The sequence below is a fragment of the Lagenorhynchus albirostris genome, chromosome 3 (genome assembly GCF_949774975.1).
Source record: "Lagenorhynchus albirostris chromosome 3, mLagAlb1.1, whole genome shotgun sequence".
Classification (NCBI taxonomy): domain Eukaryota; kingdom Metazoa; phylum Chordata; class Mammalia; order Artiodactyla; family Delphinidae; genus Lagenorhynchus; species Lagenorhynchus albirostris.
Window position 1 is genome coordinate 153904791 of NC_083097.1, and position 22547 is coordinate 153927337.

The following is a 22547-nucleotide window of genomic DNA, read 5'->3' on the forward strand; positions in this document are numbered from 1 at the left end:
TTTATTCATTGGAATAATATTGCTTGTATCGTGTTATACGTGCAGTTTTCTCTCCTCCCATTTTCACTTCGTTACATCATAACCATTTCTATGTTATCACTGAGTCCTCATAACTGTCATTTCAACGGCAACAGAAACTCCACTAATGGGTATGTTCTCCTTCTGTTCATCATCTGTGGCGTTCTGCATTTTGTTCACTGCTTATAATTAACACCAAACCAAACTCCTTTCCAAAACTTTTCCTCTTTAGATTATTTTCTTGGGATAAATTTCCAAGGATTTGATTAAGGTGAAAGAACACTCTCAAACATAAGGCTCTTTGCACATCGAGTCAAATCTTGTCCAATTCAAAGGGGCTGTGACAGTGTATAGCCCTGCCCAGCAGTGTTTAAAGGGCTGTTCCAACATGCCAGACAGCACTGGTTGTTTTGTTGTCTTGTTCATTTAGTGGGTATAAAGCAGACACCTACTGGAGTCATACCATGCACTTGTCTATACAGACACACACACACACACACACACACACACACACACACACACACACACACACACACACACACACACACACACACACACACACACACACACACACACACACACACACACACACACACACACACACACACACACACACACACACACACACACACACACACACACGGAGTCCCAGGCCCCCAGGCAAAGCAAAGAGAGATAACTTGAAACAGCTCTTTAGATGGGGCACAGACGGAGTAGCCCGCCAGCCCGCTCGGGACCTCTGTGCCGGCCCTGTACTCCCAGCTGCTGCTCATGTACACCATGCAGGCTGTGTGCTTAGAAGCACACATTGGGGAACTACTGGTGATTCCAAGGATTCTCAAGGGAAATTGTGACAATAAACAATTTTCCCAGCATCACTGGCTTCTTTTAAAATTGTGGTAAAATACACATAACATGAAATTTACGATCTTAACCATTTTTAAGTGTGCAGTTCAATTGCATTAAATACATTCACATTGTTGTGCAACCACCACCAGCATCCATCTCCAGAATTCTTTTTATCTTGCAGCACTGAAGCTCTCTGTGAATAAAAGTAACTCCCCATGCACCTCCTGCCCTGGGAGCCACCTTCTACTGTCTGTCTCTATGAACTTGACTACTCCAGGAGCTGCATGTAAGAGGAATCATACAGATTGGTCCTTTTGTGTCTGGCTTATTTCACTCAGCATTAGAGTCCTCAAGTTTCACTCACATGGTAGCACATGTCAGAATGTCCTTCTTTTTTAAGGCTGAATAATAGCCCATTGTGTGTATCCATCACATTTTGTTATCCATTCATCTGTTGATGGACAGTTGAGTTGGCTTTTAAAAATTACCCCGATAGCTAGTGGGAAGCAGCCGCATAGCACAGGGAGATCAGCTCCGTGCTTTGTGACCACCTAGAGGGGTGGGATAGGGAGGGTGGGAGGGAGATGCAAGAGGAAGGAGATATGGGGATATATGTATATGTATAGCTGATTCCCTTTGTTATAAAGCAGAAACTAACACACCATTGTAAAGCAATTATACTCCAATAAAGATGTTAAAAAAAAATTACCATTGGACATCCAAACAATGGATTACTGTGGGACAGTTAAAAAATAAAAAGCATGAACGTGCTCTGTCCTGCCATGGGAAGATTTCCAAAATGTACTGTTAGTGAAAAGAGCACAGGAGAGTGTGTGCAATACACTACTTTTTGTGTAATAAAGAAAGGGGGGAATATATATATTTATATTTTCTTGTCCTTGTATACAGAAGGACAGAAAAATAGGTAAGAAATTAATAAAAGCAGTTACTATGGGAGAGGGTGAATGGGGGCCACTTCCTCAGCCCGTCTGTGTTCCCAGTAGGCTGGAGCCCCTGCTCAAGGGAGGAGGATGACGTCTGTGCCAGCGCACCTTCGGGGAGGGGTGGGAGGAATGTCAGGGCACTACTGTGGCTCTGACCGCACCCACCCTATCTCAAAGGAATACCCAGATGCAGGAAGTCACCATCCCCTCTCCCCTTGCCTGGGCACACCCTTCAGAGCCTCAGTGGTACAGTCTCTCTGCATGCCTTGGCTTGCTTATGTCTGCCTCCCCAACCCCTTGCCAGCTCTGAGAGGTCCTGTCCGTCTGCAGCCACTCCATGCATGCACGCATGAATGCACGCATGAATCAGCAACAGCAGGAGACACCAGAGACTGCAGCAGGGGGCCAAGCCCATCCATCCACTGATAATCGGGCCAGAGCCCAGCTGGCAACAGGATGGGTGCTTGGAGGTGGGAGGGCAACATCAGCCACCCATCTGCTCTCTGGGCATCCCTGTGAGTCATAATGGTTCTGGCCCCCAGCTCCACGCAACCCCTGACCTCCAGTGTAAACTTGCTGCTTCGGAACAGAGCTGGGTCCAAGCCCTCCCCCCTTCCTCGTGTGTCCGGCCCCCCACACCCGGCCCCCAGTACCAGGCCAGACCTGAGGTGCTCTGGATGCTTCCCAGCTCACCTCTTGAAGTTGTGGCATCCTGGCTTCCCCAGAAAGGCCCCTCTGCAGCCCCTCTCACATTGTCTGACGGACCACCCTGAGCTACAGAGAGGTTTCCAGAATCGCCTCCACCTCCACTACTGGCTCATCTTTGAGAAAACTGGGATCTGGGACAGGCTACGGGGAGGAGGTGCCAGGTGTCTGGCAGGAGAGAGCGGACCTTCCTGGCCTCAAGAGCTTTCTATCTAGTGGAACTGGGCTCTGGTTCTGGGCTCTGGGTGTGCAGCAGAGGCAGCGCTCACCCCAGAGTTAACCACCATTCTCTGCAGGGCAGCCTCCGTGTGCCCTCATGTGCAGCAGCTTTCCCACTGGGATGGACAGGAGACAATTTTGTGAAATTTTAGTTTCATCAACTGAAAATTGAACACTTACAACTTTGCTGGAAAGGTGAACTAAAGCTGTGGCTGTCCCTAGGGCTGGGACTGTCCAGGCCGCTGTTCAGACTGGTTCCCGCACCCTCCCTGCACCGCAACCCAGTCGCTGCACACCCTAGGGACGGCCCTCTGCAGGGCTGCTTCTGATCCCCAACATCAGCTTGGACTCTCCAAGTCCCTCTGTCTTTACTTTCAGGGCCAGGTCACCAGGGGGCAGGAGAAGTCAGAAACAGGCTGGGGCCAGGGTCTGCCATGGGGGCAGCAGGGGTGAGGTGAGAGGGGCAGTGGGGAGGCTGCTCCCTGTAAGGTCCCTGTGGTGAGCCTGCAGGACTCCACAGTTAAGGCTGCGGGGGCTACTTGAATGTATGGAGAGATGGTTACGTATGGGAGATGGTTAAACAGTCACAGGCTTGGCCAGGACTCGCTGCCACAAGTGCCCCAAAGGCTTCGTTCAGGAAGACTGGCCAACAGACATATGTGCAGAGCCCGAGGGAGGAAGCACTGTCCAGTGCACACTCGTGGACGGGTGCCTGCTGCAGGCCAGGACCTTGACTCAGTGCTGGGTCAGAAGATATGTGTGCTGTGGCCCCACCTGGAGGAGGTCTGGCTGGAGACCTTTCTCTATACCAGGCACCAGCAGCACCCCAAGCACTCCACAGTGCTGACAGGGAGAATCTGCTGATGCCCACTGGAAGTCAGGCCCAGCCTTGAGGGGTTGCTGCAGGGAAACAGGGAAGGTCCCACCTAGGGGGAGACACTTCAGCCACGTGCAGAGGGATGGAGGATTGAAGATGGTGGGAGAGCCTTCCTGCAAGGGGGGAATAGCTGGACAGGTCAGTGGGTCCTAATCACAAAGCGCCTGGACAGTCATTTGGCTGCACCTGAGAGAAACTCAAACAGACTCATGTGATGGAGCAGCCCACAGAGCAGCTTCAGGCACAGCAGGATCCAGGGCCTCACCCGCTGAACTCAGGAATGTGCTCGCTTTCCTGGCTCCTTGAGGGACAGGATGGTTCCAACCGTGCCATTCCACTGCTCAGGGACCCAGGGGAAAGAGCTTTCAAGTGCCACAGAAGTTCTAGGATTGCACCTGAGCCCTCTAGTTTGGATCAGGTCCACCCCCGACTCATTCTTGTGGCCAGCAGCAGGGCAAATACGTTGATTGTCTAAGCCTGGTCAGAAACAACCTTCACTGCGAGTAGGAGTGGATACTGGAAACAGTCAGTCCCTAAATGGCTAGGAATGATAATGGAAAAGAGATGATTCCTGGGGATGCAGTGGCTATGGGGTGGGGGGATCCCTCCCTGGCAGCCCTCCCAGGAGGTGATCACTGGGCTCAGGTGGGCACAGAAGAGCCTATGGGAGGCAGGGCCTGCCCAGCCAGGATCCCGGGGGACCAGCAGGTCCAAATGCCCCTTGCCATTGCAGGTAGGCATGCCCCGGACACTGAGCACCTCCGACATGGTCACTCCAGGCAGCCTCGGCCCACCCCACCCTGAGCCCACGGATGGTGAGCAGGCCGGGCAGCCCCTCCTGGATGGAGCTCCATCCTCAGCCTCCCTGGACACCCTGATCGAGCAGCTGGTGCCCAAAGCTGACTACTACCCTGAGGTGGGTGATCCACCCAGTGGGGAGGAGGGGTAGCAGACTGGGCTCTCTTCCACCAGGCATGGGGGAGACAGCAGAGCTGGGCCTGGCTGGACCTGGGCGTGGAGTAGGCTGGGAGGCACGTCCTTCCATGCCCTTGTGAGCACATGCTGCCTTTCTCCCGTATCCCCCCAGAAAGCCTACATCTTTACCTTCCTGCTGAGCTCCCGCCTCTTCATCGAGCCCCAGGAGCTCCTGGCCCGGGTCTGCCACTTGTGCATCGAGCAGCAGCAGCTGGACAAGCCAGTGCTGGACAAGGTGAGAGGCAGGGCAGGGCCGGGGGCCTCCGAGTGTACTGGGTCTCCCCTGACATGCACTTGTGAATCAACCTCTTGGAGAGGCAGCAATTGCTCCCATTCTCCTGACAAGGAGCCCACAGGGGTTTCTGACTTGTCTGAAGCCCAGAGCCAGAAGGGACAGAGTCAGAACCTTTAACCCCAGTGCTGTTTTCCAATGCCCTAGGGGAGCCTTGAGCTCACACAGCCCAAACCTGGGCCCCCAGAGCCCCATGAGTAGATCCCCATCTGTGGCCTGGGATGGCCCTGCCGTGCCTGCTGGTCTCCCTGCCCCCAGCACCCTCTGTTCCACCCTTTCTTCTTCCGCGGGTCCACTGTTGGCTCAGCCTTCCCTCGGTTCCCCATATCCTTTCCTCTGTCCCTCACCATATCCCATGGGCTATAACTGTCTATTTATACATGTGTCAGTAGGGTTCCGCTGTCCAGTGATAGAAACCCAGTTTCAACAGGCCTAAGGCAAAGGGACTTTACTGGCTCATATAACTGCAAAGTCTCAAGCTACCACTGGCTCCAGGGACTAAAACACCATTAAAACGTGGTCTTTCTCCCTAAGACCCCTTGCTTTGTTTACCTCTGGCCAGCCTCACTCTGGCTCAGGCAGGTTCTCTGTACGGTGACTGATGGCCTCCGCGGCTCCAGGGTCATGGTCTACCCTTCCCAATCCTGTGGAAAGAGGATCCTGATAAATAAAAGCCCCGATCTCATTGGCTTAGCTTAGGCCACATGCCCCTCTGTGAGCCAATCACAGTGCATGATGGGGGTGTGCCATGCCCTGATTGGCCAGCACTGATCTGGGCACACTCCTGGAGCCCTGGGTCAGGATCAGGTGGGAAGGATGGAGAGGGAGACCCCACAGGAAAACAGATGCTGTCACCACAGAAAGGGAGATGGGACGACTGGCAGTTACAAACAAGAGATGACCCCCATTCCAAATGTGTGTCTGTCCCCCTCTGCTTTGCTGTGCTCAGCCCCCATCCCCATGTCCCGTCTCTGTCTCCTGGCACAAAGTAGGCATGAGGCCCACCCCGCCTCGGCCATTGCTGCTGCCCCTCGGACAGCCCAGACGCGCAGTGAGTGGCTGAGACAGTGGCCGCTGTGACCCCCACCTCCCAAGCAACCCTCACCAAATGCAGACGACCCTCGGATTGCCTTGCAGGCCCAGGTCCGGAAGTTTGGCCCCAAACTGCTCCAGTTGTTGGCCGAGTGGACAGAGACGTTCCCTCGGGACTTCCAGGAGGAGTCGACCATCAGTCACCTGAAGGATGTGGTGGGCCGCATCGCCCCCTGTGACGAGGTGGGCGAGCCAAGCGGGATTCTCTTCACCTTGTCTACACCCTCACACCCCAGATCTGAGCCTGTTTCTGGGATGGCCTCAGGGTCCTCATCTCCCCACCAGCACACTGCAGCCCCTCTAAAATCAGCCCCTTTCTGCCCCATCAGAGAATCAGGCACTGCAGAGCTGGCAGGGAGAGCAGGCCTCTGGTTCCAGGCCTGGTCTCTTGACCTTTCTCCTGTCCTGCTCTCATCAGTGGCATCAGATGGCAAGTGAAGGGCTCTTGTGGCTGCGTGGTCGGGCCATAGGTAAATGACCCATTAGGCTGGCCTGGCAGAACCCTCTTCCCCAGTAGCTTGGGAGGCAGCCAGTGTATTGGGCATCTAGTGCCTCTGCGCCCCACACCCTGCCCTGCTCTCCCAGCTGCATTACTCTGGGGAAGGCACTTAAAGGTGAAAGAGGAACAAAACTCCCTACTCCCTACCTCCCAGGATTAGGGGGAGAACACTGAGGGGGAGTGCATGTTGCTTGCCTTGGGAGGAGACTGAATGCGGCAAGCTGACAGCTAGTGACATGCCCCACAGTGGGTCTGAACACAGAGCCAGCCAGAGCCAAAGGAGAACTGCCAAGGCAGGCTGGGCACCAGGAAGCTGTAAAGTCCAAGGCCTAACTGAGGCTCAGAAAGGGATGCCCTGCCCTGAGGTCATTTCACATAGCCAGCAAGTTAGTTGTTATGATAGCTCGGTGAGATGAGGGTCATCTCCTCCTCCTCCTTTGCATCCCCTGATCCATCTGGGGATTATAACACTTGGCTTAGGTTGCAGCAGAAAGGAGACTCAGGGGAGGCTCAATGACTGGATGGATCAGGAGGATGAAGCAGGAAGGGGAGATGCTGACTGACCGGCTTGGTACATAGTTGGCTACTTTGATGGATGAGTCGAGGGGGAAGGAAAGATGTTTGGGAAGTTGGGTAGGCAGGGAGATTTATGGGCTAAGTGGATGTGGAGAGATTGATGGAAAGAAGTGGAGGAGAAAGGTAGAAATGATAGCTAGATGAATGGGTAGATGGATGACTAGATGGATGGGAGGGTGAGTGAATGGGTAGGTGGATGGGTGTGTGTGGGTATGGGTGGGTGGGTGAGACCATGGATGGGAAGGTGGGTGGGTGGATGGATGGATGGATGGACGGATGGTGGATGGATGGATGGGTGGGTGAGCGGATGGACGGTGGATGTATGTATGAATGGATGGATGGTGGATTGATGGTGATGGATGGATGGATGAATGGTGGATGGATGTATGAATGGATGCATGAGGGCAAATGTTAGACTGGAGGGAGGAAGGATAGATAAGTGAATTGATGGATCTGTGGGTGGGTGAATGTATAAAAGGGGAGGTGGGCAGTAACAGATGGGTGGGAAATAGATGGTTGCAGGGACGGTAGATGAATGGATGCATGGATGGATGGATGGAGCAGAGGGTATGTAGTGAGATGAGAGCCCAGTCCTCTGCTTTATCTCTCTCCCCTGCCACAGGAGGCCTTCAAGCAGGTGAGGTCTAAGCCATTGACAAGATGGATTATCTGCCCTTATCAGGCCTGCCTCTGCCATTGGCGGAGCAATTTCAAAGGCAGACCCTGCCATTCTGGCCACGGTGGCATGGGATGGGTGTAAGTCCTGGGCTTGTTTCCTTGAGAAGCAGTGCCTCCTCACTGAACCCTCAAAAAATCTGTCAAGACTGTGCCGGGAAATCTTCTCTAACTACCCAGTAGATGAAAATAAGATACAGCCAAGACCTATGAATGGGCTATAGAAAGCAGTCATCCACCAGGTGTGGATTTTCAAAGCAGAAATAACTCATTCGGGGCATTTCTCATTCCTTCCCTTGGAATCCAATTAGGTGTGCTGAGTGGTGAGAACTGGACCTGGGATTCCCTAGTCTCCATGCCACCCACCCAGGCTCAGGCCAGGGGTGCCCCATATGTCTTTGTAATCCCCAAGTTGCCCTTCCCCAGAAAGCACCTGCTCCAAGGGGATATCCTGCTGGTTTCCCTCCCCTGGATGCTGCGGGTGGACTGCAGGCTGCTCCCCTCCCAGCACAGGCACAGTCTCAGCTGGGAAAGGAGCTGGTGAGCCCTGAACCAAACTGATGAGGCAGGGCCCACAGGACTCAGAACATGAGGTCAGGGTCAGACCTTCTGAGCTCAGATCCCAGCTCAGAAACCACAGCTATGTGACTTTGGGCAAGGTGCTTCCCCTCTCTGAACTTCCGTTTCTTCATCAGTCAAACAGAGTCGATAACTGCTCCCACCACACAGGTCTGCGGCAAAGGCCCTGAAGTCACGTGTGCTCGTATTTCAGCACTTGGTAAATGTGAGCTATGATGAGGAACAAATTCTTTCCAAAGTTCAGGCACATGGGGATTATTTTTAACTTTTTTGAAACTTTTGTTATGGAACATTTCAAACATATACAAACATAGATAATAGTAACCATGAACTCCTGTGTGCTCATAGCCTAGCTTCAACAATTATCAACATTTTGCCAAACTTGTCTCTTCTATCCCCTCACACACTTCCCCTCCCTCCAAATTATGTTTTTAAATCATAGGCATTATATCTTTTGCTCCAAAAACATTTCAGAATCATCTTGTAAAAGATTTCTTACACAGAGATAGGATCAAGATAGGATGATATAAAGTGTTGTGCATAATACAATGCGATGAACACAAGTGTTTTCAGAACTGCGTGTCTTTGGGCAAGTTACTTAACCTCTCTGGACCTTAAATTAATTTCTGTAAGAGGGAAGATGATAAGCCCTCCCTCAAAGGGCTGTGAGGAGAACAATGCTGCTCAGGAACGTGGAGGAGGTGGTACAGGGCCAGGAAGGAGTGGGGCTTCCCCATCAAAGTGGCTGTGAAAGGTGACACCTTTCTCTTTCTTCCTGCCCCCCTGCCATTTCCTGGAAGCCTCATGTCCTCACTGTGCTCCCCACCACCTCTCAGTAACCGGGAACAAGGGGCTGGAGCGGCTCTGGGAAGGCCATTCTCTATGACTGTGGGTTCTGTGCTGCTCCAGTCCACCCTCGGCTCCCATCCTGGTAGGTTGGGCTCAGCAGTTACAGCTCAGGAAGACCAATGCCGAGGCTGAGGGAGACTGGGGGATCACAGGAAGGCATAGAGGGTCACAGCCCTGGTGAGGGAGACAGGACAGGAGGACAGCAGTGCCTTGGCCACACCCACTGGGCTGGCCAGAGGAGACTGACTGTTCGGGCAGCCTTCCTCACTCTGGCCTTGCTCTCCCACTCACATGGCTGTCTACTACCTCCCGCCAAGGGCAAAGGTGGTGGACAGCTGACTCAGAGAACAAGCTGGCAGTGGGTGCAGAACTCCTGCCTGTGCAGGTGGGCTAAGCCCATTGGACATCAGCCGCGGGCTGGCTCAGGTGGGAGCTTTCAGGAACTTCAGAAAACAAGGGCCCGTACTTGTCTGGATGGAAATGGATCCTAATCACGAAACGCTCAGTCCAAGAGAACTTGGAGGCACCTGGAGAGCCATGGCCACCACCCAGGCCACGCTTAGATGGCGACCTCTACACTCACACTCGGCTCCGTGCATGCAGCAGGCAGCTCTGTGAGAATGACAGAGAAAACAGCCCAGTCCCCATCCTCCCAGCTCACGGGCGAGCCACTGGGGGAGAGCTGAGCCATGCTGGGTGCACCCTGGCGCTCGAATGTGGGCTTCTGACAGTGACAAGGAACACACTGGCGTTCTCAGCGGTAGGTCCCTGGGCCTGCCCGGATTCACTGAGATCTCCCAGATGGTGTCCACAAGGTGTAGAAATCAGTGAGAGAATGAGAGAAGGTCAAAGAGAAGGTCAAATACCTTCCCCACATTCAGAGGGGGAACAGAAGATTCAGGAAAAAATCAACACATAAGCTTGAGGTTAACACTAAAGGAAAATTTTTAAATGAATTAGCACGCAAGCAATGGCAATTGTTTGGAGTGAATATTGGTTCAATAGAAACAAGTCCTGCTAAATTGTCTGCATATTTTTAAAAATAGGGCCAGTGCCTGGTTCTGTCAAACTGTAGCCACAAATGCACTGCATCCTTGACTTCAGTAGAGCTCTGAAGTCTGCCTTGGAGAGGCTGACTGTCTAGAAGCAGGTGAAGGCCAGTTTTATCTAATCAGCAAATATGTGTGGGCCCCTCCTGTTCATGCTGGGGACCAGCAAAGAGTCATCCAGTGTTGCCTTCATGGAGCTGGTACTCCAGTGAGAGGCTTGGACAAGGGCTGTGAAGGAAGGGCATGGAGCTTGGAGGGAGAAGGCTGTACAGGTCCTGCCTGGGTCATGGGGCAGGAGGGACAAGGGATCAAAGGGATCGGGGAGTGGTCTGTGTCTGGAGCACAGAAAAGAGGAGCAAGGGCTACATGGAGGCCATTGAGCATGCCCAGAGCTGACCTCAGGGCCTCCAAGCCACGTCAGGCTTTTTGTCTTTGCAAAAGCAGGGAGGCAATTTAAGGAAGAAGCGTGCAGTGGTCAAATGTGCATTTTGAACAGAACACTCTTGCTACAGGGTGGAATGGAGAGAGGCTGGCGTGAATGCATGGGGACCACTGAGGAGGCCACTGCAGCCACCAGGGAAATGACTATGGCCTGGACCACATATACTGTGGTGGACGACAAGCATGGAAATGGAAGAAAGCAAAATCAAGAGGGTTGGTGATGGCCTGGAGGGCCTGAGGGAGAAGGTGGTTTGAGGATGGCTCCACGTCCAGGTGCCTGATGCCAGTGCTCCGTTCAGCGGACAGGGATGCAGGTGGAAGAGGCAGCCCTGGGGAGGAGAGCATGACTTCTTGCATGTACCAGGTCCAGGTGGCCCCTTGCCCACATGGCTCTGGAGATCAGAGGAGAAGGTTGTCTGCACACGAATACTAAACGACACTCTGCACATGAACCAGAAAACCCAGGAATGAAGTACAGAGGATGGTGAAGAGAGGAATAGACAGAGGCAGGAGGAACCCAGCATGCAATCACAGTGCAGACAGACAAGCCTACAAACAGCCCAAGGCAGGAGAAACTGGGGAGCTGAGGCAGATGCTGCCTGAGAAACAGCCCCTGGCTTTCATGACAGGAGGTCCTTGGTGCCAGTGAGAGTCTGGTGACAGGAGAGGATGCAGATGGGATGGTGGAGGGTTGAGTGGGAAATGCGGGATCTCAACAGCCAGTGTAGCCACCTCTGGGCTGGGTAGCAGAGAGAGGTGGTGGGCTGGTGGAGGTGTTGGGAATCACCAGTGACTGTGTCACCGGGGCTGGCTCTGACTGGACCTAACTCACCATCTTCCTGGCACTCAAATGAAGACCTGGGAGGCAGCATGTATGCTGACCACACTTTTGGATACAGCAAAGCTGAGACGGGTTGTTCCTTCCACTGGCGACAAAGGGAAGACTTGGACCTCAGTTTACCCACACACTGCCCAGCTAACCCATGGGTGCCTTCTGGGTCTGCCCCCCACGGCTCTGGGTGTTAGGGTTAGTGTTAGGGTTTGGGCTTGGGTTCGGGTTTCCTGTGTCCTGAGGGCTCTACCACAGCTGCCCTGGCCACTCCACAGAGAAGCACTTTCATAAGGGGCTGGGATGCCACCTCCATCACCAGAGCTCTGGGCACCAACAATGCTGGACCTCAGTGTTCCTTTGAGCCCCATCAGAGACTTGAGGAAACACTGAGGTCCCCCAGGCAAGCCCTACACCCTACGCCCCACCTGCAAAATGCCTCTGGGTTTGTGTGCATGAAGAATGTGCACTTTTTCTATCTGAAATTACCTGGCAGTACTGACTATCCACAACCGTCTTCTGAGGCCTCTGGGACCAGGCCCCGCTGGGAACTGTCTTCCTGACACCTTGTTGTTGGCAGGAGTCCAGGCCCCAGATGCCCACTGCCACTCCCAGGCCAGCTCCTGGCTCAAGGGGGTTGAATCCACCTCTGGGGGAGCCATTTTGCTGACCAGTCGGGGGCCTGTTCTGTGGGCTACTGACCAAACCATTGGGAATGTGTGGACCACTTGCTCAGTAAACCCAGCTAGTCTGATGCACCTTCCTTGGAAATAGGGGTCTCTGAGGGGCAATAATCAGTTTCCCCATGGGGTGGGAGGGTGGTCCCTGCACCAAGCCCAGCATCTGAGCTGCATGGTGAGGGGCTCTGTCGGTACAGTAAATGCTTATCAAGCGTCCACTGCATGCCCAGAGCTATGACACAGAGAGGTTAACGCAGACTTCCCTGCGCCTGCCGAGCTGTCATTCTGCAGGGGAGTAAACAACCCCAATCATCTCTTGCAGTGGTCCCATAAGGAAGTCACACAGGGTGAGCTGGAGACAGTGCCAGGGGCAGAGGATGAACAGCAAGGCTGGTCAGGGAAAGCCTCTCTAAGCTAGGCCTGGGAGACAGGAGGGGACCCCCACTGAAGCCAAGCAAAAGACTAGCACCCAGGGCAGGGCCCACTCCACATCTCCCTCCTCTATCCCTCCACCCCCTGGCAGTCCCCACCCCATGCTGCCCCTCTCCCCAGACAGCTGGGGGGCTTGCACCCAGCCACTCTCCCTAATGTGTGCTCTTCTTGGCTCCCACTGGTGATCCTGCAGCCTTCTCCCCAGCCAGCCTTGACTGTAGGCCCCAAATCCAGCCTGCCCTGGATTGGGTCCTATTTCAGGGTGGGGGAGGTGCAGGCACACCTAGGAGCAGCCCATCCCTGACAGCTGGGGAGCCTGCCTGCCTCAGCTATTAGATATGCGGAGACAGGTTTCCAGGCCTGAGCACCCTCTCTCTACCCTCCTCCAGGCATACCGAAAGAGGATGCATCAGCTCCTGCAGGCTCTGCACCAGAAGCTGGCGGCTCTGGGCCAGGGGCCGGAAAGCCTGCTGGGCACTGACAAGCCCATCTCCTACAGGAACAAGCCTCCAGCCTCTATCCACAGGGAGCTCCTCAGCATCTGCAGTGACCCCTACACACTGGCTCAGCAGCTGACCCACATAGAGCTGGTGAGCAGGCCCACACCGCCCTCCATTCAGACCCAGAGCCTGGAACACTGAAAATAGCCGGCCACCTCCCAACTCCCCGTCTTGTACCCCACCTGGTCTCAGCCTAACCCAGGGCCTGAGCCCATCACATCAGGGCCACCCAGGCATCTCCAGAGGACCCTGACTCTGGAGCAGTTTCTCACCACACCTGGGGCGAGGAACAGGAAGGCTGGAGGTACCAGCCCTGCCCAACTTTGACCTCTGGCCTGCCTGAGAGTCCAGGCCTGGGACAGAGGAACTAGGTTCAGATCCTGGCTCTGACACCACCTGATGTGTGATCCTCCCACATCCAAGGCCTTCCCCACCCGGGCCTCGGTTTTCCCCATCCAGCACTCACACAGTCACACTGTACCCACCCCAGCTTTCCAGAGAAGCGCAGACAGGCCTTCCTGTGTGTGAAAGGGATGCCCTGGCCTAACCTCCAGTATATTGGGCTCCTTGTAGATGCAGAGGCCAAAGGGGCCTGCCCCAGAGAGAAGGGAAGCTGGGGAGTAGGGTTCTTTTCTTTTAAACCTCCATGATTTATGGCACCCTTACTGGTTTCCAGGCATTATATTCAAGAGTGACGTGCACTATCTCATCTTCCCACCACCTTACCAGATAGGTGCTATTATTATTGTCTTTTCACAGTTGAGGAAGCTAAAGCCAGAGTGTTTAAGTGACTTGCCAGAAGTCACACAGCAGAAGGGACAGAGCCAGGATTCAATTCTGACCCAGACCCCATGCTCTTCGCCATCAGGCCTACCCTGGAGGGAGCAGGTCATTTCAATTACCCGATTCCGAGCCTGGTTTCCTAGGTATCACACACTACAAGCACTCCCTATGGAGACATTGACCCCTGCCCCCATGAAATACAGCAGCCCCTGAGCATGGGAAAGGAGGGGCTGCCCCCTTCAAGATGGTGCTAAGCTCTGTGACAACCCAGAACAGGGCTGTAGAGGCCCGGTGAGAAGGGCAGCTGGGCCCATGCCAGGCCCCCAGGGAGCATCCCTTCCCCATACATTTCCCATTTTCCCAACTCCTTTTCTGTCTCTGGTGCAGGAACGGCTACAACACATTGGACCTGAGGAATTTGTCCAGGCTTTTGTGAACAAGGACCCTCTGGCCAGCACAAAGGTAGAAGGCCCTTGGACGGACTGTCCCAGCAGTGACCCCTACTCACCGGTCCCTCTGGGGGATCCCCGGAGCATCAGCTGAGCCAGCTTCGGAGGGACCAAGGGCAGATGGGCTTGGAGGGGTCGTGCCCACTCCACCCATGCCCCTAGCCCAAGGCCATCACACCCCAGCAGCCCTGAGTCCTGGGGAAGCCTGGGAGGGCGGGATGAGCCTGGCCGGGTCACCCACCCAGCGAGGGCGGAGTGGCGGTCGAGGAGCAGGAGCTCTGGGTGGGTTAGAGGGTAGAGGTTCGCACGGGGCCCGCTCCAAGACGCCATGTGCCCTCCCGGTGCTTTGCGGTGGGCGCTGATGCCCTCTAGCGGCCACCCGGGGTAACGCGTGCTGGTGCCAGCTGCCCAGGGAAGTTAAGGGCATGCACTTCCCTCTGAAGGTGGAATTTCAGAGCCTGCCCCTCTCTCTCAGAGCCCAACCAGCAGTTAGCCTGGTGCTTATCAAGGAGTTAAATCCGAACCAGAACTGGAAATATCCTGTCTTCTTCCCTGGCACCTAATAAAAGAAGATAAAACTGAATATGCAATTGCATTTCACCTCTCGGATAAGCAAAGATTAAACATTATGGGTGTGTATGTGCAGGGAAAGGGACCGTCTCATACATGGCTGGTAAGGGGTAAAATTGGCACAGCCACTTTGGAGAGCAGCATGGCAATAGCATCAACACTTGAAATATACACTCTGGACCCCAACTTTCCACACCTAACAATTTACCCTGCAGATGTACACACACATGTACACAAAGATGTATGCACAAAGATATTTGGGATATCTTTCTGTGCTTTATGACCAAAGGCTGGAAGCAAACTACCTTACCATCCACAGGGACTTGATTAAACATTATAATACATCCATACATAGAATGCTATGCAACTGTTAGAATAAGAGTGACTGTAAGAATGGAATAATCACCAAAGGTCCATTGTTGAGAAAAGAAAGTAAAGTGAAGAGCAGTGGCAAAGAGTATGTGACCATCTGTGTAACAACAATAGATAGGAGGGTGCATGATACATATCCCCTTGCACATGCGTGTGGACAATCTCTAGGAATACTGGTTACTCTGGGGAGCCCAGCATGGAGCTGGGAGAAGAGTGGAAAGGAGACTTTGCTACTCTTATTGAGTTGTTTGTTGTTCTGTTTTGTTTTGTTTGGGGGTTTGGCCCTTTCCAAGTATTATTTTTTATTGTGAAATACATCAAGATTGCACATGACATTTCTTTACCCACTCTACTGTAGATGAACATTTTTGTGTTGTTTCCAGACTCTTGGCTATTGTGGATATTGCTTCTATGAACATTCTTACACATTTCTAATGTATGTGGGTACATTTTTTCTAGGGCACCAGTTCTCAAATGTTTTGGTCTCAAGATGCCTTTTTCACTCTTAAAAATTATGGAGGACCCCAAAGAACTTTTGATTATGTACTAATAATATCTACCGGTATTTATTCTATTAGCCATTAAAGCCAATAACTTTTTAAAATATTTATTTATTCAAAAATCATAACTCATTATATGTTAATGTAAGTTTTATGAACAATAACTCTATTTTCCAAAATAAAAAAAAATTAATGAGAAGAGTGATATTGTTTTACAGTATTTTTACAAATCTCTTTAATGACTGACAATAGAAGGCAGTTGAATTCTCTTAATCTACTTCTGCATTCAATCTCTTGACCTAACATTATTTGAGTTGAAAATCCATCCTCACACAAATATGTAGTTGGAAAAGAGAGGCATATATTACAGCCTTTTCAAATAATTGTGAATATTCTTCTTTGATAGTACACTAAAACTCAACAAGGGGTAATTTTTTAAGATCAGCTGCAATTTGGAATCTGAAAATAAACTCTATCACTTTAAAATTCATTGGTCCATCTTGCATCTTGAATGGATCTTTTTGCCCATGCAGGATTTTGTGACATATATTGTCCATTTGGAAAATATGGGTTCACTGAATCAAGCAGACCTTCTGAATGTTGGCATGTTTCATTATATGATATCTTAAAATGATATTCATTATATATATTCACTACTGATATCACCCAAAAAGTTAAGTATTGGGAAGCTGTCACGCTCCACAGGCAGATACATGTTTTATAAGTTCCCAATTTTCTCTTGAAAACTTGAATTTTATCCTTGGCAACGAATACTATCAGTTGTTTTCCTTGAAGTTACAGGCTCATTTTGTTGATTTTCAAGGAAATATCAACCAAATACTGAAGTCTGAGTAACCATAATGGGTCAGTCCTTCTTTCAGGTAAAAATAGTGCTCCATGAGTAAAGTTCAGCTCACAAGTCAGTCACACCAGTGCTTTTCCGCAAGACCACCATCAAAACTCTGTGTGCAGCAGAAGTGCCTATGTCTACAGTCCTCCCTTCGTATCTGTAGGTTCTGCAACTGCAGATTCCACCAGCCTCAGATCAAAAATATTAGAAAAAATTAAAACTCCAGAAAGTTCTAAATAGCAATACTTGAATTTACTGCTCACCCAAGCAACTATTTACATAGTATTTACATTGTATTAGGTATTATAAGTAATCTAGAGATGATTTGAAGTACGCGGGAGGATGTGCATAGGTTTATGCAAATACTACGCCATTTTACATATGGAACTTGAGCATCCTCTGATTTTGGTATCTGAGGGGGGAGGTGGAACCATTCCCACCCCAAAGATACCGAGGGACAACTGCACTCCCATTTTGTCACATAGAACATGAAAAAGACATGTACTCAAGGGTTGAGATTTAATAAAACTGAAAAGTTTTTTGTCCTCAAGGACACTCTTAGTCACACTCACTTTTTTTCTTTTACTGTGAGTGTGTGGTAGTGAAGAACACGATGGCCACTGGTGTCATTTGGTGACTCTGTCTCGATTCAGGCTAAGGTGGCAGCAATTTTACCCATCATTCTACTATGCATTGGTACAAATGTCAACATGGTGAAAGGCAATAATCTATGAATATGAAATTAGGTTTGCCCTTGTGGACCCCCTGAAACGGTCTCAGTGACCCCCAGGAGTCCATGGACAACACTTTGAGATGTTGCTCTAATATATACCTACGAAAGGAATCACTGTGTCCGTCACAGGGTGGGCATATGATTAACCTTACCAGGTGATGCCAGGTGAGGCTGTATCCATTTACACTGCCAGCAGGGAGTTATTCTTGCTCCACAGCCTCACTGACGCTTGAAATTGTCAGGCTTTTTAATTTTTGTCAAACTGTTAAATGGAGCATCTTTTCATGTGTTTTGGACATTCTTGTTTTCTCGTCTATGAAATGCCTGTCCCTGATTTTTGTTCTGTTTTCTATTGGTGATTTGTCTTTTTCTTAAGGATTTTTAAGAGTTTTGTGTGAGTTTTAAAAATGTGTACTAGTTAATTATCCCTTGTCAGTTAGATGTACTGCAAATTTTCTTCTCCTAGTTGGTTGCTTTGCTTTTCGTTCTCATTATTGTGTCTTTTAACGAACAAGTATTCTTAATTTCCTCCTTATAAGGAATTTACCTTTCTGGATTATTTTTGCCTCCATATTTTGAAGCTATGCTATTAGGTGCAGACAAATTTAGACTCATGACGTATTCTCAATAAATCAAAACTTTTATCTTTATGCAGTTACCCTTTAAACTCTCTTAATGCTTCTTGCCTTGGAGTCCTTTTTTGCCTTAAAGTCTATTTTGTCTAATACTAATATAGCTATGTGATGATAAATATCACATAAATATTTATCACGTGTATTTTTCAATTTTTTTACTTATATCCTTGGGTTTGGGGTGTACCTCTTGAAAATAGCAGAAGGCTGGATTTTTAAAATTACAGTGACTGGTCTATATCAGGGTAATTACTGCTCTAGATGGATTTGTTTTTACTGTCTTCTGTTGTACCTTGTCTTCTTTACCTCTTGTGCTTCTTTTTTCCTTCTTTCTTTACTTCCTTTGGATTCTCTGGAATTGTAGTACATTTATACAGTGGAATAGTCTACATCAATTTTTAAAATTATGTTTCCAAAGAATATTTTATAGCACATGAAAGGGTTCATGTAGAAAAATGTGGGAATATATATAGAATATAGTGATAGAGATAGAAACATACATACACACATACATACATAAATACATATGGTTGGTCCTCATTATTCACCATCTTTATATCCTATAGTCGTTGTGAACACTGAATTAGCAAATACTGAGCCATTACTCCTGGGGAAAACATAGGGTTAGGTTCCTTGCAAGCCTTTCATCACAACATTTTCATCAACCAGTCAATATATAACCTTGATTTATGTGTGTTTCTGTTTAATGAGACCTTATTTAATATATGTTGTTGATTCAATAACATTGAACTCATGGCCAACAGCACTGTGACTCACGTCTGAATGAAGCTTATCTAACACATATTTTTTTCCTTAGGGCATGTCACAACCTTCATGTGCTTAGGAACACAAGACAGCATGGCAGCGCCGTGCTTGGGACCACTTTAAACAGTGAAATCACCAAGAAAAAGCACAAAAGTGCCAAAAAAAAAAAGACACTAAATAGACTACAAAAAGGACACTTGTTTACAGTATGGGAGCTGAAACCAGAAGTCAGGGCATTAGCTCAACCTCAGCTGGGAACACACAGGTGCATTGGGTGACTCAAATGTTTTGCCACTCTGCACATGTCCACAAATGACCAAGAAGTGACATGAGTGTTATTTGGGGGGGTTACAAATGAAATTTTAGGAAGTAGACAGATTCGCAAACACAAAATCTGTGAATAATGAGGATTAATTATGTGTGTGGGTATATGATATATATATATCGTATTAAGTTACGTCTTTAAGTGTATAGAAAAAAAGACTAGAAGGATACATGTCAAATCATCTATTTTTGGATGGTTTTGAGATATTTGTGGATGGTTTTGAGGTTGCGACATTTCCCAGATTGTCTATAATGATCATGGCTGACTTCAAAAAGTTATTCGTGTTCAAAAAGTTATTGACAAAAAGGCTGAGCATGGTCCTTGTGTCTTTCCTAGCCTTGTTTCAGTGACAAGACTAACAACCTGGAAGCTTACGTGAAATGGTTCAACAGATTGTGCTACCTTGTGGCTACTGAGATCTGCATGGTGCGTAGGAAGCCAGGGCCTGACCTGGCATGGCCAAAGGTGGCCAGGGCTTGAGAGGAGCCTTCTTGGGAGGGAACCAGAAGAGCATCATAAGCCTGTCTCCAAGCCCAGGGCCAGGCTGGGCACGCTCTGGGACACCGGGTGTCACCCAGCTTGCCTGTAGTGATATCTCCTCTCTGGGTAGAGCCTGGCAAACCCCCGTCTTAGCTGTCAGGTCAGTGATGCGGTGGATCCTGGCGTGCCGGTGGATCCTGCCTGGCGTGGATCCACCTGCCAGTCACAGAGGGTGTCAGAGAGATGCTTGCTGAGGGAGAGGGGGGCGGGCTCTGCTTCTTCCACCTGTTCCTGGGGCGGACTGGTCTGGCCTGCAGACAAATTCCATTTGGCTCACTCAGGACTTAGAGGTAGAAATAATCTAACCTTTAAGAAGTGGGAGATTGCACTTTAAAGTCCAGGTGTCTGGCTTCTCCTGGAAAGCAGGAAGACCAGGAAACACTGAGCTGGACATGCTCACCACCGGGTCTCAGCCCCGCCAAGCCAGACCCTGCCCGCCCTCTTCCCTTCCTTATGGCAGTGGAACCCTCTCCCAAGCCCATTCTCCCACTGTCAGGTGAAGCCCAAGGTCCCCCGTCTCAGGGGAAGATTGGAGGCAGCATATGTGCCAGGGTGGGCTCTCTGGAAGCAGACACTGAGACAGAGCTTGGGGCATAAGGTGTTCATGAGGGGTCTGCGACCGAGAAAGGAGAAGCTCATCTGTGATACCTCAGCCTGAGACAGTGCTTCCTGTCAGAGTGCCCACATCCACCCTAGTAGTTGGCCCTGATCCCCCACTTTGCTCGGTCACCATCACCATCCCCGTGTGGGCTGTCCCATGAAAGGGCAGGACCTCAGGCGGGCAGCTCTCCGAAGGGGTTTTGGATGCACAGCTCCTCAGACACCACAGCATTAAGGACCACTTCTGCAATTATGGGAGGAGGGCAATCTACATGGAAAGAACACTGTAGGGTTCCTTGGGCCTTGCCTGCTTCTGACACCGCATCACTGGCCTGGCAGCTAAGACGGGGGTTTGCCTGAGTGAAGCCTGGACAGAGCCCACCCCAGAGTCAGGCAGCGCTTCAGCCTGGGAGAGGACACAGTTTGGTTCTGACCCATCAGAGAGATCAAAGTCTCACACACTCGACTCGAGCTGGGGTTGAAATCACAGTCAGTCGACAGAAAGCATTGGTGGGGCTGCTAGGGGACAGAGCCTCGGGGTCACCGTGGGGCCCCCGCACCCCGTGTGAAGTGGAGAAGTTTGGTGCTGGGAAGAGAGGTGAGGGAGTCATGTTTTCTGCTTCTAGGTGTAGGGGTGCTGGAGCTAGGCCTGAGAGGGCAGGAGGACATGTGGGGGCCCCCAGCACCTCCCATGCTGCAGGTGGCTCCTGTGTGGCAACAGGAGTCCCGCCAGCCCCCATCCGGCCCTCCATGGCAATGAGCTCTGTGCTAGCTCCACCCAGGGTGCACTGAGAGCCTCAGTCCCTGGGCTACAAATTGCTTTGGCATCAAGCATCTCAGCTGTGAAATGGGCTTAAAGAAGATTAATGAGGGATAGGACAGGTAAGCAGGGTATGTGGTCAGGGCAGGGTGGGGACACCTCATCACTGAGGCTCATATGCCCTGTCCCCAGCCGTCCAAGAAGAAACAGAGGGCCCAGGTGATTGAGTTCTTCATCGACGTAGCCCGTGAGTGCTTCAACATCGGCAACTTCAACTCCCTAATGGCCATCATCTGTGAGTGGGCCGGCCAGGCCTGGAGCCCCCAGTGCAAGTGCTCCCAGAGAGGGTGGAGTGGGCACACCCAGGCAGGTGGGGTGCAAGCCACCTGAGCAGGGGGTGGGTGCAGGCTGGGCCCATGTTCCCCCCACCCCACCCCAAAGGTCCTGGGGAGGTGCCCCTTTTGAGGCAAGCCCAGGGCTTTCAGGGTGCTTGATGAGAGCTTGGCAGTGTGTCCCCAGAACCAGGGAAAGCAGGGGCCCAAAGCAGGCCCCTGGTCACAGTATAGGGCCAGTGTGGGACAGGGACTGGGACAGGGGCCCTGCACATACAGAAGCCAGGCCTACCTGTACACAGTGTCCATTAGCACTCACCCACCCTCCATCTGGCAGGCTGAGGCTCCACAAACATCAGCCCTGGTCAGGGTGCAGCCTGAGGGGCTAGGCCAGCTGGGGGCCTCACAGAGGGACTGTGCAGCTCAGAACAGTCCTCCCAGCCTGGCCCTGCCCCCAGCTCAGCCTTCCCTCTTTCAGCTGGCATGAACATGAGCCCTGTCTCAAGACTGAAGAAGACCTGGGCCAAAGTGAAGACTGCCAAGTTTTTCATCCTCGAGGTAAGCAAGGCTGCTGGGCTGCTGGGTGCCACCAGCCATCCCCAGGACACAGTTGCCCAAATGCCTCCCTATCTCCTTCCAGCACCAGATGGACCCAACAGGGAATTTCTGCAACTATAGAACAGCCCTGCGCGGGGCAGCCCACCGCTCCCTGACCGCCCACAGCAGCCGAGAGAAGGTAGGTCAGAGGCTTGCCCAACCCTCAGAACCCCTCCCTGCTCCAGACCATCTAGGCCCAGGTGGGGTGGTGACTTGAAGGTCATCTGGTCCAATCCCCTGCCCTTCTGCAGCATCTATAATAAGAGAGTCGTGTCACCTTGCTCGCATGCCTCCAGTATAGGGAACTCGCCACCTCCCCAAACAGATCAACCCACCCCCCAGCAGCTCTAACTGGTAGCAAGTGCTGCCTTGTGGGGTGGTGTCAGCCACCTGGGGCTGTCCTCTCCAGAGGGCCACACAGAGTAAGGCCAGTCCCTCTTCCAGCCACCAGTCCTTCTGAGCCCCAGGCCCCACCTCCCTCTCTCCTCCTGAGTCAGCAGCCCCAGGCCTGCCCTGCCATGCTGTGGTCTCCAGTTCCCTCCCCTCTTGGGTCCCTTTGTTCTCTGAACAGCTCCATTTGTCAGGGTCCCTCTGTTTCAGATCAAATTGTGGTTCCAAGTACATAGGGTCTTACACCTCCTTATCCTAAAGGCAATACC

At 51.3% G+C, this 22547-nt stretch overlaps 1 protein-coding gene across 1 annotated transcript in view; it reads left to right on the forward strand.

The window, feature by feature from the left end:
• Positions 1-22547, forward strand: part of RASGEF1C (RasGEF domain family member 1C) — a 97454-nt gene that overhangs the window by 60373 nt on the left and 14534 nt on the right. Inside the window, exons 2-10 of the mRNA XM_060146588.1 lie at positions 4346-4528; positions 4700-4822; positions 6017-6154; positions 12970-13170; positions 14251-14325; positions 19396-19485; positions 21152-21254; positions 21770-21849; positions 21932-22027. Coding sequence (XP_060002571.1) covers positions 4352-4528; positions 4700-4822; positions 6017-6154; positions 12970-13170; positions 14251-14325; positions 19396-19485; positions 21152-21254; positions 21770-21849; positions 21932-22027 — 1083 coding nt within the window. The 5' untranslated portion in view covers positions 4346-4351. The remainder of the gene's footprint in view (positions 1-4345; positions 4529-4699; positions 4823-6016; positions 6155-12969; positions 13171-14250; positions 14326-19395; positions 19486-21151; positions 21255-21769; positions 21850-21931; positions 22028-22547) is intronic.